This window comes from Patagioenas fasciata, chromosome 2 (assembly GCF_037038585.1).
Source record: "Patagioenas fasciata isolate bPatFas1 chromosome 2, bPatFas1.hap1, whole genome shotgun sequence".
Lineage (NCBI taxonomy): Eukaryota > Metazoa > Chordata > Aves > Columbiformes > Columbidae > Patagioenas > Patagioenas fasciata.
Window position 1 is genome coordinate 68,483,513 of NC_092521.1, and position 15,490 is coordinate 68,499,002.

Genomic DNA, 15,490 nt, shown 5'->3' on the forward strand with positions numbered 1-15,490 from the left:
CAGTCTATGCCCTCTCCCCTCAGAGAGGGACCTGGGCTTCTGGGGACAAAAGTGTAACCCTTGCCACATGGATATGTTTATGGAAAAAAAACCTTCTTCCCCTCTGACAATCTTTAATTTTCAGTATCCAACCTCCATTACACCCAGGCAGTCCAGATTACAATTAGGTCAGGTAGATCCCATTCTTCAGTCACACTGCTGTACTTTCAATATGCCTTCATTACACAAAAGGGATGATGGTATTCTTTTATCTTAAAATCTAAAATTGAAAGCAACTTTATACTAACCAAGATGTCTATCCACAGTACCTACCTGATATGCTTTCCATAGTTATATGCTGTCAAATGAGTTATTTTTGTACAGTCTCACTACCCATGTGAAGCACTCAAAAAACCAACTCTCTGAAATAACACCTCACAGTTTTTTAACAAAAGGCACTAAAAGCCCCTGTCTTTTCTGTTCCAAGTCATAGCTCAGGACATAATTTAATAGATTAGGTTAAAATTTACGACTGTTAATATGAAACCTGCAGTACACATCAGTCACACCAAAATTCTCTAATACAACATTACCTTTTTCAGTACGGATAATTAACAGATGCTTAGGGTTAATAATATTTCATATCACCATTTGAGGTTTTCTGCTACAGTTCCTCTTACTCCAGTTTGTTTACAAATCCATTTTTTACTATCTAAAACACATTTCAGATTTCCTTTCAGCAGCTGATGCCCAAGAAAAGCATTTTACATTTTGTAAAGGGGCAAAGCTTCAAAAGAGTACTGCACAGTCCAAAGATTAAAGTACTTCCCCAAGTCTAATTAGGTACTAAATCATAGGTCTGCTACCAATTGCAGACTATTTAGAGAGGAGGGAGAAGATGCATCTTGTAGTCTTTTCTCCTTCCCTTAATCAACAATTCCTCCCTGGAAACAAAGATCCACCTTACTTGAAATTTTCTGGAAACTTACTTTCCTACAACAAATCAAAGTTTAGCAGAAAAACATACACGGCCAGAAAAGTCATCATATTTTTGTGTACATGTACGTGTGTGTGTGTTCCTAACTACATCTTTTGCGAGGAGAAAACAAACAAACACCCACACCAACACAAAACAAGAAAAAAAAAAAACTACCACAAACCAAAACATTCTGTCCCAAGTAAATATACCATACCAGGCTTCTCTGCTAATTTTCCCCTCTTCTTTATATCTCCAATAGGGAAAACAAATTTCAGTCTCAGAAAGTTATTCATGCCGATGAAAGTCATGGACTTCAATATTTAGACAGCGTTAACACAAATGGAAATGACTTGCTGTTAAGACAAATCATAAATGAGGATTAGTAGAGTTTATGCAGTATTTTACCAGGTTGCTATAATATAAAGTTTCAAATTTCTCTTAGATTTTTCTCCTATGTTTGTAATTAGTCCAAAATAAAGAGGTCTCATTTAAATCACTAATAACTGTAGTGAAAGCAGTCTAGATTTGTTGATCCATGCAACATCAAGAGAAAATCTAGCCAAATGACTGTCTACGCAGTCCACTATAATTTGGTCTTTAGACCGAGTGACAGTTTCAAAAAGGACAAGATTCTGAGTTAGGGACTCTTTTAATGAAGTAGTAGATAAGCATTAGAGGCTGTTCCAAAGACACAGCTTTATTATAAGATAACCATTGTTTTGTCAAAGACCTAATCACAGAATCACAGAATATTAGGGATTGGAAGGGACCTCAAAAGATCATCCAGTCCAATCCCCCTGCCGGAGCAGGAACACCTAGATGAGGTTACACAGGAAGGCATCCAGGCAGGTTTTGAATGTCTCCAGAGTAGGAGACTCCACAACCTCCTTGGCCAGCTTGTTCCAGTGTTCTGGGAGCAACAGAAACATGGAAGAGAACAAGGATGAAAGCAGGAAAAAAGTAATTAAAAAAAAAAAAAAAGTGAGAAAATACCCACAAAGCTGCAGCTAGTTTTATAAATTTTGTTATGTTTAAATATACTTTCATGTCATGCCTGGATTCGCACTGCTTACTCTGCTTAGGGATAAGAACTTTTTGCTTGAATTCTAGCGGTTACTGAAATGACATCTCCACTAGAAAGTGCTGTCGATAGCATTGGTCCCGGCACGCAGATTCCAGTATATCAATAAAACTGTGTGCACAGCAGACTGTTGGAGAGGACATCCTAAAGCAGGATGTTATATCAGCAAAAGATGTATGGATAAACACAGTTATGCATATTCTCATGCTGAAGGAAACCAACAGCCCCTTTAAAAAAAATAAGAGGAGCTTTAAGACAATGTTGCCAGTGCTCTGTTACATCACTTCCATATTGCAGAGATTACATTCCTGGTTCCTCTGTTGCACTTCCATAATCTGTTCTTCCATGTGGCAATTTTTGCTTTGTCAGCTCAAATTCTGACACCTAAGTACTGAAGATTTTGGATGGTGATGGATGGCAATGAAAACCTGGAATAATCAATAATGACTGCATAACTTTCAGATGCAGAAAAATAAGTTCCTGTAATTGCCAGTTAAATTCACCATATCGCAAACATATCTGACTTCCATGAGCTGCTGTGCACATGGAAAAATTGATAATTGTGTTCCATTTGCAACTCCCCACTGCACAGTGGAAAATGGTTTGGGATCTCGCAAGCTTGGAGTCAGAGCTGCCACTGGCTGTCCATGCAAGGTCTTCAAGGCCTATCTCCTTGCACATGTTACTAACACTGGTCAACATTGGACAAAAATAAAGGCATGGGAAAGGACGACCATCCAAATCAGAATGACATCTACAGCAATGACATCCATCATGTTTTTAATTCTACTTTTCTTGCTCTACTATATTGCCTCTGATTATGAAAACTGAAATTGCTGTTCTTCTCTACTTACACAAGTCCTGACGGACCTCTGGAGAGGGAGACACACGATAATTTGCACCATGAACTTTATGTGAAGGCGAATGCAGGATCATTTTTCCCTGATCAGTCTGTTCCATTGGCAAGACTGAATTGCCAGATGTGCTCCCCAAAAACCCCTAGCTTTAAATTTAGACTACACACTCTGAGACCACCACAGAAAGATTTAATTGCTTTTCAAACCAACACAGATCAATAGTAGGGAGCACACCAAAAAATGCCAACATGAATATTACAGAACCAAACATTTCTATTGCTATTACAGTACGCCACATTTCACCTGATACTTGCAAAAACATTAACTAAAAAGAAGTGCAAGTATTACTGGCGGGTCAGAGAGTTAAGAAGTATATACTATTTGCTTATTTGGAGAAGCCTTTTAAAAGAGCACCTTCCACAGTGTGATCAGATGCCATAAGACTGAAAGAAGCTTTATAAAAGGTGCGCTTGCATACTATGCTGTAGTTATGGCAGTGCTTTGTGCCCTTGTGAACAAACAGGACTTGCCTTGTAAATTCATTTTATTTACTTCTAGATTAGGTCAGAGAGCTATTGAGTAATACAGGAAAAAGATGGATGGTCCTTATTTGTTTTGGAAGTTTAAATACGTAGTGATTTTCACGAAGGAAAGTGTAGTATCTGTGGCAGCAGAGAAAAGAGGCTGTCTGATTTTACTAGTTAAAGGCAAGATACTAAGATGAACTACTGAGTATAAGCTATGGTTTGTATTCTGGCAACTGGAATAGTTGACTACAGTTCCAGTCTGGGATGAATTACCTATGAAAAACAAAATAGTGACTGATAGAATTCAAGTCTGAAAGTTTTATTCCATATTGCTTTCTAGTTTGAATTTGATGCCTGAGAACTGTAATGCTGATTTAACAATTCTGTGTTTTAGCTTGAATTCTGAATTTATCCTCACTTTGATACTGATGTGTTTTAGTCTGTCCTCATAGATGCATTTCACAGGTTATTTGCTTGTGACTGCCACATAAGAGTTTCTGCTTTCTCACTTCTTTTTCCTGCACATGGAGGTTGGCCTTTCCACAGGTATGTGGATGGTGTGGCTCAAAGTGCAAGGCTTCAGATAAACAGCCATTCCTGAACAGATCTATAAACTTTGCGCGTAGGAAATGATAAGGAGCAAAGTTTGAAGTTTTCCTATGAAGATCATCAGAGTGAAGTAGAAACCTTCTTTGTTTCACTGGTGTAAATAGCTTCACATATCACAAGTACTTTAGGGAGAACATCCAAGAACAGCATTCCATAGTTGAGACCATTGGGATGGGATTTTTCTGGTTCCTCAGCAGATGCCATGCCAATTTAAACATTGTTAATTTATTATGAGGAACAGTGATCCAAGCAGATATATTATTCATAAGAAAATCACAGGCCCAAGGAAGAGGACCACGTATGATTGCTTGTTTCAGGTCTCTTTGCAGAGATGATCACACCATAAGACAACTATGCCAGCCAAGACAACTGTATAAACTGGCACAGAGCCAGACTACAGAGCAACCAGATTTATGCTTAAAGACAGACATTGTAAATTCAAGTAATTATTTAATATTTAGATCACAACCTTCTGGTAAAGAAGACCATCTATAATGTCATATTCATGCTTACTTGACAAATCCTTTGTATAAGGTCATATAGGCTGAATGTAAGTTACTTGGGTTTATGGAAGGATCCTCTACCATCTTTGTACATGCTCAGATGCTACTCAAAACACAACATTTATTAAGGCTTCTTGAACTTGGCCACTGCACTAACACTACAAATCCACAGTAGTAACAGCCATCTAGCCTCAGTCAGATCACGGGCTTATAGAAAAGTCAGTGCTCAGTACTGAATTTACAATGAATATTCAATGCCTATCTAATATTACTTCCCAAATCTAGGTCATTACACAGAATTAATTGAGGGCCAATCAGACAACCGAAACCAGCAGCAATGGAAAGAAAAAGAGAGGGAAAGCAGAAGGGAAGACACAGAAATGGAGGTTAAGCACTCATAGGTAGAATAAACGAAAAAAGGAGGCATGCAAGTAATTGCAGTGATAGCCTCTAAACACAAAACTTCTACAGACAGAATAGTTCAGATCTTGCCTTAAGCCTGATTGCATTGGCTCAAAAAAACTATAAACTAACAGCTGTAGGCACACGTAATTTGGTTCAACTTGATACCACAACATCAATTTAACTAAAACAATACAAACAACAGGTTTAGAATCACATCTTGCTAAATTTGGCCAGGTAGCAATTACTACCTGGGACCATGTTCCATCATCAGCATTTGAAAAAACACGCCACTTGCTGACAACAGACTGAAATTCTCTCTGGAGCAAAGATCAAAGCTTGTATGACAGAATGCCACATAAATGAAATTAAGCTAGAAGGAAGATCATAGAATAGTTTGCGTTGGAAGGGACCTTCAAAGGTCATTTAGTCCAACTCCCCTGCAATGAGCAGGGACATCCTTCAACCAGATCAGGTTGTTCAGAGCCCCATTCAGCCTGGCCTTGAATGCTTCCAGGGACGGGGCATCTACCACCTTTCTGGGCAATCTGGGGTGCTTTACCACCCTCAGCATAAAAAATGTTTTCCTCATGTCAAACCTAAATCTCCCTTCCTTTAGATTAAAACCATTACTCCTCCTCTCATAGCAACAGGCCCTGCTCAACAGTCTGTCCCCATCTTTCTTTTAAGCACTGAAAGGCCTACAAGGACAAGACGATGTCCTACAATCAGCCTCACATGGCCTACATAGTGTTACACATAGGTGATGCTCTCATTGGCAGCTTATCTCTATTAAAGGAGCAGAAGCTGCTACCGGTAAGGGAGCAATCTCTACTTTGGGTCTGACAAGACCCAATTTCTAAGGAGGTTTCAAGGGTGTGAATCCTAAGCAGAATCAGATATTTACACTCCAGTCCTGTCAATTAGAGGACAAAGGCTTAGGTCCTCACCTTTCACATCTACCAGCTTAGGTAGTTCTCCAGCTCACACTGATTATCATGCTAAGACACTGGCTGTTTCTTTAAAACAAGTAGCAAGTATAGTTAATTCAGGGATGACAATCTTTCTTCCAGGAGTAAGTGTTGTAATGCTGAATATCATAATACCTTTGTGTTTCCATTTGTGAATCTAGCTATAGACACTGGGCCATGAATAAATTGTGTCGAGCAATGACAAAAGACAAACACCTCGGATAATTAATCCCCCAGTAAACATTTACATCCAATTCAGCATTGAAGAGAATACAAATCCACCCAGTACAAACCAAACCTATGATGCAGCCAAGGGAACCTTCCAAGCCTGTGAGAAGTCTGCCAAACAAGGCAGGACATTTGTCCCATAAAAAACAAATTAAGTACAAAGCAGACATTGTAATACCATTCAGCTCTCACATACTTGACAAACTAGGTTTTAAAAAGGTACAGACTGGACCTTCCATTGTTAAGATAAACACAAACGCTAATCTTGGGTTTCTAAATAGTTTATTTATAGTTAAATGTTGACATCTAAACAGAAATCTGCAATCATGCAGGGATGATCTTTCAGTGATGTTTCTGTTTAAACTGAAGTCCACAGTATCCACATGTTCCGGTCTTTGTTTCTTTGTCCTGCAAAAAAACAAAAGCTGCTGGTTTCACTTTATAAACTTTGGAAACGAAATATTTTCTCTTATTTACATGTGCCACATTAAAATGGGTCAATATAGCTGAAGTACAGAGTTTAACTTTATTTGAAACACTGGAAGTAAGATCATTTCATAATTAGTTTAATACAGAATAGGATTGGGCATTTCTAAATTATATCTAGACAGGAATTTTAGCCAGTAAGTTAGTTGCAGGTAGGGGGACATTTCAGTAGGATTTGGGGAGAAATTCTAAAAGAAAACATTTTGGAGAAAAGCAGCAGTTACTACTGTGTAAAATTTTATTCTTCTCTCCAAAAGATACGTACATTTTTTAAATTTAGAAGTGTGACTGATTGCGAGCTGTTGTGGTAGTTCTTCTTAACACGACAAAAGACAAGACAGGCAAACACTCAGGAATCTTCTTTTATTTAGCAACATAATTATTTGCAGTCATGAAACAAAGTAAAGTCATGGTTCCCCTTCCTTAATAGAGGATTAGAAGTGAAAAATCGAGACTACCCTCCACACTCAAAAGCCTGGATTTCAATTGTCAGGGCTAAGGGAAACAAGCTGGTCTAATACTGTTCTCTGTCTGCAGATAGCAGCTTTCAAGACCTGAACCACAGATGTCTTGTAATTTGATTGTTAACACAAAAAGATCTCAAAATTTAAATAAACTAAAGCATCCTCCAAGAAGAGCATGGTGCATGTCAAACAAATCAACCTAAATGCAACGGATCAGCAGTGTGCTACAGAAGTCAACTTAAGACTGAAGAACACAAGAGTCCTAAGTATTATGAATTAGAATCTCTGAGCACTTGTCTTTGAATAATGTAAAATGAATCACTATAAAGTGCTTACTTTGTTTAAAATACAAATGCTTGCCATTATAGTTAGGAATCACAACAACACTGACACTAAAGGACACCAGCTCTGTCCCACCATTCTTTTGGGTATTAAGTAAATGTCAACATTTAGGTGAGCAAACAAAGATTTTAAGACATCAGCAGTCAGGATCTGCCTGAGAACGGTACCTAAGCAACAGGTCATCGTGGATTCCACCAAGGTCATATGACAGTAGCCTCAATATTTTTACTCTCTAGAATAAGAATACACTGGAACTACCACTACTGTCAATAGGAGGACAATAAAACATTTATTCTTCACTGATTCTCTGCCCATGACTAAAACATTCAATCTTCAGAACTACTAAGATTCCCAAAGATTGAAAGAGGAGTTTGTTTGCTCGCTTTACTCTTCTTTTTTCTTCAACTTGCAAGATTCAAAAGAAACTGGGTATTCCTAAGAATACTGCAAATGTATCCTTGATCTACATGATGGTATTTAAACAATTACAGTATGTGTCTGAAAACACAGCAAGCATGTTATTTTTTGTTCTCAAGGAACTACTTGTTCATATTACTTCAGTTGATTTCCTTAAAAAAAATAATTCTAGCAAACAGATGACAATTTCAAAAAGAAATCTCTGTAACTTCAAACGGAAACTCTCTAACTCTTCCAATTAGAAATCTTTATTTTATATTAGGTATCAAATACAATGGGCATCTCAGGTGGTTTTTCCTTTAACTTTGTTAAACTAACATACCAAAAAGTAGATAATCTTACAAGAATTTACAGACAAAACATGCTGTACTAAGAACAATGATATTACCAAGTTTATGTATACTTTAGGATGTCCCAAAGCTCCACCACCACCATCGCATGATATCACTCTGCTTTCAACTTCACTCACAGGCTGCTCTGCTATCAAATCAATTGCAAAATTCTTGTTCACCTGTAAGAGAAAAATTAGGCTTTCAGATACCTTCTCCACTCAGACAGAAAGCAACTGCTATTTACCCCATCCCCAAGCAGATCCACTACAGTCATCTTGAGAAGTCCCTGCACAGGCTTCCTCCCACCTCCTCCACCAACTCTTAGGCTGTGCTGTAAGCTAAAGATCAGTGTACTAAGCATGGTAAACTCTGCAAAAGTAACCCACTTCCTCCAATACACAGGCCACATCGGTGCTTGTGTTTACAATGTGACCTCAGCAGATTCAGCAGAGAGGTGAGCAGGAACAAGTGGCCAACAACAGAAGATATTTAACTGACACTGCCTCTGTATTGTGCTTTAGCGACTACATGATAAAATTGCAAAAGACTCACTGCTGATAAACTCAGAAATAATACTGGGACAAGGAAGGTCGAGAGATAGAACAATTGCTGATAATTCAGAGCCTCTCACCATGCACCTTATTCTATCGCTGCACAGGAATCTTGAGAAAACACCAACATGGTGCATAACAACAATCAGAAAGGCAAATTGTTCAGCATTAGAAAAAAGAAAAACCTGTAAATGTCACTATGCCACTCCATAAATCCACCTTATACACACTTCTTGAATATGCATCTCACTGACAACTCAATCTTATTCCTCAAGCATGTCTACATGGCCTGGCAAAGGCACCCACCTCTGGACAGGCCTGCAACACAGCAGCGTGTGCCTCAGCAGGGCCCATAGCACCCAGCCACAGTGCTTTCCTCCCTTGTCTGCACCAGCTTCTGACCCAGCCTGCACCAGCACCGAGTAGACAACTACCCCCACCTCCCAGGGGAACACGCTCCAGGAGGGGCCAGCTTTTTCAAAGGCAATGTCATACACACAAGAATAAATAATAATACACACACCCAAAGAAGGCACTATCTACTGCTCTGTGTAAAAGGTTCATAAATGTGCTGGTATTTGAATGAAGATGAGATTCTTAGGGAAAAGATAGTTCTAGTACACGACAACTTAGGATCTTTCACCAAGTCTCCAATTAAGTCTGCCCAAAAGCTGCATTTTTGGTACAGCGGTGGAAAGGCCAGTTTTGCCAACAAACAGGTTTTCTTTACATAAAAAAGATGATAGCTAAATAAAGTTGATGAAAAATGAATTTTCAGTATTGAAGCAAATTGGCAGCATCAAGAACCACACTGGCTACAGTGTGTCCGCAAGTCATACATTACCTTTGCCAACCTACAAGGATTTTTACTGCTGCTTTTAATAACACTCAAAATTGTGTGCCCTTCATTTCATGCTAAAGAAGGAGGACAGCACCACGATGTACCTCTGCTTCAAGATCAGAAGCAGAACTCCACTATTCCAAACATTTCTTAAGCACCAAGGTATTTGTGGGGAGAGGGAGGGAAGCAAGAATCTCTCATCCATTGTACATCTATGACTTGTTTGTGGTTTAGTCTATTAAACAAGAACGTAGGAATTCACAGGGAAAACATGCCAGAAAGAAAAAAGACTGAGAAAAACTCTGAGGAAAAAGAAAAAAAAGCAAGTGCTTCAGTTTCATCCTGTCTCTTCAATTAAAGCACAGCAGTAGTTAGCAGGAAGTGGCTGTTTCCATCAGCACATCCAAAAACTCCTTGCCCAATGCATAATTCAATGAGCAATTCTTTTCATGACCATAGTGCCAGTTTGACAATCCCATTGCTGCTTCTTTCCATCTCCTTGCCTGTGCCAGTACATGGTCTGAGAGATAAAACCAAACTTGGAATTGACCCAGTTCAAACATCCAGAGGGAAGGAGGCTGTTACATTTAAACCAGACCAGCTCTGAGGTCAGTTCTTCTCACAGCTTCAGCTGCTGCACCAGCTCAACAGAACAGGTAGAGCCAAGGCAAGAACAGGGATGTCAAAATAGGTCCTGTGGTACCTCAGGGGCTGTGCAAGGGCAGGATGATGTGAGCTGGGCAGATGCAATTTAACAGCTGCCATCCTCAGTTTTCTTACAGCTACCTGCTTTAGGCCCTTGCCAGAGAGCATTAATCCCCCAGTTCTGCACATCCAGTGCAGAAACAATGATTTTAGCCAAAACATGTGGATTTTACTGATAATTAGGCTGGCAGAACCAAGGGGACAATAGCCATGTACTCTGGGCTGTGCCACTGCCTGGAGAGGCCATGTGCAGCACCAGACGTGGGCCCAGATGTCCTCAGTGAGGGCACCTGCGTCCCCAGACAAGAAAGCTGCTGAGGCTGGATGGGGCCAGTCACAAGCCAGATTCCACCACCTGGAGTGTACTGAAGGTGAAGAGAAGAAGCAGCTGAGAAAGTAAGAGTCACCAAATTTGCAGGCGAGCTTCAGCTTCAGAAACAAGACAAGAATTCAGATGGCCAACATGGCTGTGAAACTCTAATACCAGCAGAGAAACACGCTGAGGGATAATGGCAAAGCCCCCAGACAGAGATCTCATTAATAAGCACAGATCAGGACCGATTTGGTGTTTGACATGTAAACTTTGTTCCAATTTCACAATCAAAACCTAGCATTAAATATCACTCAGCAGACTTGAAGCTTGTCTTTTGAGGAGTAGCTGAGGGAACTGGGGCTGTTCAGCCTGGAGAAAAGGAGGCTGAGGGGAAACCTTATCACTGTCTGCAACTACCTGAAAGGAGGTTGTAGCACGGAGGGGGTTGGTCTTTTCTTCCAAGTAGCAAGTGATAGGACAAGTGGAAATGGCCTCAAGTTGTGCCAGGGGAGATTCACACTGGATATTAGGAAAAAAAGTCTTCACATAAAGGGCTGTCAAGCATTGGAACAGGCTGCCCAGGGAAGTGGTGGAGTCACCATCCCTGAAGGTGTTTAAAAAGACACACAGATGAGGCTCTTAGGGACATTGTTTAGTGCTAGAGTTACAATATGGTTTGACTTGATGATCTTAAGGGTCTCTTCTAACTAAAATGATTCTATGATGCTATGATTCTTTTGTTGGAGAAGGTGGAACTGGGCTGAACTGAAAACATCGGGTGCTCCTCGCCACAGAGTCTGAAATCAGCTGAGGGCAAAGGCACATCAGAGGGACTAGTGCTCTATGGAGAATTAAGCTTAAGGAGCTTTTCCTACAAAGTTACAGAAGCAGGACAAAAACAGGCATTACACTTGGGAGAGACCTCCTTTGCCACTACCCTCCCAGAAGTAAACTACTTCAGCATTTTAACTGGCATTTTCATTTAACTGTTTCCCATGTAGAATCCCCACTTTTCCCACACAGCATGAGTTGAATTGTATCTGTGACACAATGAGGTAAACTCAATAAGAAAACTCAGGAAACACCATAATTGGTTCAGGTTAATTTAGGAAGGCAATAACTAAACACAATTACATTTAAGATGTACAATGCCTTTTATTTAATGCCTCCACTGTACATACACATTTACAGAATTAACACAAAGGCACTAATCAGATGTTCAGGCATTGAGAAATACAATTTAGCTGAAACACACTCTGTTTCTCTCCCAAAGGCCAGCAGATCCCTCATGGAGCTGTGCTGCTTGATCATTAGAGAGAACTTTGTCCTAAAGGACTCAAAATTTCATGTACCCACTCCATTGATGGGCAGCAGGAACAGGCCTGCAAGATAGCCTCACAGTAGGACATTCGGCTGATGCTGGTGTTACTAGACTTTGCCTTTGAGGCTTTGTTATTTCAGAATACTCTAAATTTTACTTTTATTTGTTAAATCACATAACTCAGCAATTGCTTCCCAGGCTCTGGAAATGAAGTGCTCTAATTAAAAACTCAGTCTGAGTAAAGATCAAGAATCAGAAGCAAGTTAACCTTCAAAACATACATTTAAACAGACACATAGATGCACAATTCAGCAGAACATTTAATTATGTGTTTTTTCTGGCCATAAACGGCAATCAAAACATGCTTAAAATTTTTATAAAAACACAGGCTTAAAACAAAAAGTTGTCCAAGTTTAAAACGCTCAAATGCCTACTTAACAGGTGTAAGTCAAGTCTTTAATTTTCCAAATATGCCAAATGTAGAGAGGTACAAAGATGCTCCTATAACCCATTAAAAAAAAAAAAAAAAAAGAAGAATTTTTTACCACAGTTGAAAAAAAAAAAAATCCAAACCAGTTTGGTATTTGTAGGGCTTTTTTTGGTTGGTTGGTTTTGGTTGTGGTTTTGGGGTTTGGTTAATTTGTTGGACATTTTTTTAAAACTACAATCAAGTTGAAGACATCAATATCAGGTATAAAAAAACCTCACAGACCATCCCCTCTCCTGTAAGTAAAAGCAGAATGAATTACCTCCTTTTGTCGTCCAACAAATCTAACTCTTCTGTAATCCTTTTCATCATATACCTGAAGTATAAAATAAAATTGATCTTATTTAAAAAGCCATGACAATAAACAAAGAAGACAAAGGCTTACAGCACCATCAAGACTAATAGTCCAAATAGCTTCCTCAGTTTCAAGAATTGCCATCATCTTACACATTTGTACTGCACAGGAAAAGTAGTTTCCATTTCTCTTACACAGGAAAATAAACTTTAGATTGGAAAGCAGAAAAGGTGGCAGGGAAGGGTGTTGAAAGCCAGTAAACAGACGCCTTAGCTCTGACCACAGAGACAAAAATAAGACTTACTACTTATAATGCTGTTCCTTGATCCCACACTGCCATCTGGAAGGTGAACTAAACCAGGAATTCAAGTTCCATATTTATTTATGTTCCAGTCCAGTAACCAGAGTGAGACCCTCCCCATCAGCCGTGTCTCTCTCACGCTCTGCAAAACGCTACACGAGCCTCCCTCGTCCTCACGCTTAGCTTTTACACTAGATGACAGACAAAACCAAGTTCCAAATACGGGTTCCTCCTGCCTGTCAACTCTGCAGCTGTGCCAGATGTTAGATTCAGACCACAAGGCTTGGTAAAGGCTAACGACCCTGAAACAGCCCATAGCTCTTGTCTATCGCGGAAGAGCATTAGCTTCCCCAGCACATATCGAAGTACACCGGCCGTGCCGCCCGCAGCCCCGGCAGCATCTTCCCGCAGGCGCCGGCACAGCGGGAGCCGCGGCCTGGACGCGCCCACCCTCCCCGGGCAGCACCGACTCCCGGGCCACTCTCCTCCCGCCGCAGGCCCCCCCCGCGCTCACCTGTCCCGTGTGCGTCACCAGCTCACCGGTGTCGGAGGTCCGCACGCCGTAGGGCCGAGCGGCGGCCGCCGGCAGGCGGGAGAGCAGCGAGCGGCTCAGCGGCAGCAGGCGGCGGAAGGTCGCGCCGGACGCCGCCATCTTGAGCCGACCACGTGAGCCCCGGTGAGGTGGGTGGACGCATGCGCAGCCCTTGTCCCACCCCTCGCGCTCTTCCGTTGGGCCCACGCTGTGGAAGGTGAGTGGGGGCTGTGGTGGTGTTGGTCAGTGCTTGGCGCTTTCCGTTAACGGCCGGAGGGGGTCGCGGGAAGCGGGGCGGGTGTCTTCACCGGTGTGTTTTCCCCGCAGGGTGTGGAGCATGCTGTCCCTCCTGGCCAGGGCCGCCGCCGTGCCGCTCCGCCCGCTGGGCCGCTCGCCCTTCAGTTCCCTGGCCCCGTGGTGGCGGGCGGCGGCGCCGCCCGCGCTGGTGAGCCGTGTCCCGCTGCCGTGTTGCGGTGCGGCCGCCCCCCGTGCCCTGCTGGCCGTCCCGCTGCCCGCCGGGCCGCTGCTGCCCCTCGTGGCGGGGCTGAAGACGAAAACCGTGCTGAAGAGGCGCTGCAAGGACTGCTTCATCGTCCGGCGGCGGGGCCGGCTCTACGTCCTCTGCAAGACCAACCCCCGGCACAAGCAGCGGAAGTTGTAGCCCCACGGCCGGGAACCTCTCCCGGCTGGGAGCGACGCGGCGGGATCCCGGAGGGGAGAGAAGGAATGCGGTGTTCACCTGACGGGGCTGGAGCCCCACAGTGTGCGCCCCTGCCAGCGAGACTGCTCTCTCTCCCCCCGGCTGCCCTGTGACTTCTGAGAGCTGACTGCTGGGGACACCAGTCGCACGATGGTGTAGGTGACGAAGTTTCGTCTTAACACTTCCGTAGAGCGGGTTAAGGTCTTGGCGGCCCTTGCTGTAAGTTCACATTATGGATGCTGAGAACTGAGATGGGAAGCTCTAACTTTCAGAACCTCTTGTCTTAGCTGTGAAGCCTTACAGTCACCTCACAGAATCGCACAGAATCACAGAATGTCAGGGATTGGAAGGGACCTCAAAAGATCATCTAGTCCAATCGCCCAGCCGGAGCAGGAGCACCTAGATGATGACCTTACTGTTAATTTAGTAAGGGTAAAACTGAATCATCAGACTGTGGATTGCATTTGTGTTTAATTAAAGCAAAATGAAAATAAATGCTGCTGATTGTGCATTATTACAATATACAATGAATCTTTCTTTAAACCCTGCTTGTTGAAAGATGTAATAACAGAACCAATACTTTTAAATTCAGGTGGGCTTTTAAGTGACAAATAAATACGTGGCATTAAAAGAGTATGTACTAGCTTTTGTCTTGGTTCATAGGTGAGGTAAAAATTAACTGTAGAGTTGCAACAGATATAATCCTATATAATGCTTCTATAATACCAATGCAAATATCCCTTGCTTCTTATGGGTTTTGAGGGGAGATGGTGCTGTTTTAATTAGGATAACGTAATCAACACTTTTTTTAAGTTTTAGTGTTTAAACTCATTTAATGATATATTGACTGTTCATAGTATCTTCAGAAGTGTTCTTAGCCTCCTCTTATTTCAGATAAGTCCTTTCTGATGCTTCTGTTGTACCTACTATTCTACAGTTTTCTGAACCTTAACCCAAAATAAAATGCCGTGCTTGGGAATCACTGTCTTTTGGGTGGAGTGTGCAAACCATTTTGTGTAGCAAAGAAGATAAAACAGTAATTTCAGATTCTAGCTAATTTGCCTTTAGCTTCTGCAAAGCTTTAGGCTCACTCACATCAGTCAATGAGGCTTTAGGATTATTCTCTTTTTTTTTTTTTTTTTAATTTTTATTTAGTATGACTTTTCTTGTTTCGGCTTGGAACAACTCTCTTCTAGTAGAGGTATGAGGAGAATGACTGGAAACAGTGATGCCTCAGAGGTCACATAGCCAAGCATACTGTTGAATG

At 41.6% G+C, this 15,490-nt stretch overlaps 2 protein-coding genes across 3 annotated transcripts; one reads left to right on the top strand and one right to left on the bottom strand.

Annotated features, from left to right (window-relative positions):
- Positions 1-6,401: 6,401 nt before the first annotated feature.
- Positions 6,402-13,643, bottom strand: NDUFS6 (NADH:ubiquinone oxidoreductase subunit S6). 2 transcript variants are annotated; one of them, XM_065832730.2, is made up of 4 exons: positions 13,506-13,643; positions 12,658-12,711; positions 8,234-8,356; positions 6,402-6,544 (listed from the first exon to the last, which is right to left on the bottom strand). In XM_065832730.2, exons 1-4 carry the CDS (start codon positions 13,641-13,643, stop codon positions 6,479-6,481), a joined length of 381 nt encoding a protein of 126 aa, XP_065688802.1. In that variant the 3' UTR covers positions 6,402-6,478. The 2 variants fall into 2 exon arrangements, with proteins under 2 accessions (XP_065688802.1, XP_071660445.1); XM_071804344.1 differs by lacking the exon at positions 12,658-12,711.
- Positions 13,644-13,654: 11 nt separating this feature from the next.
- MRPL36 (mitochondrial ribosomal protein L36) lies at positions 13,655-15,202 on the top strand. Its single transcript, XM_065832729.2, has 2 exons — positions 13,655-13,740; positions 13,851-15,202. Exons 1-2 carry the CDS (start codon positions 13,685-13,687, stop codon positions 14,182-14,184), a joined length of 390 nt encoding a protein of 129 aa, XP_065688801.1. The 5' UTR covers positions 13,655-13,684; the 3' UTR covers positions 14,185-15,202.
- The last annotated feature ends 288 nt before the right edge of the window (positions 15,203-15,490 follow it).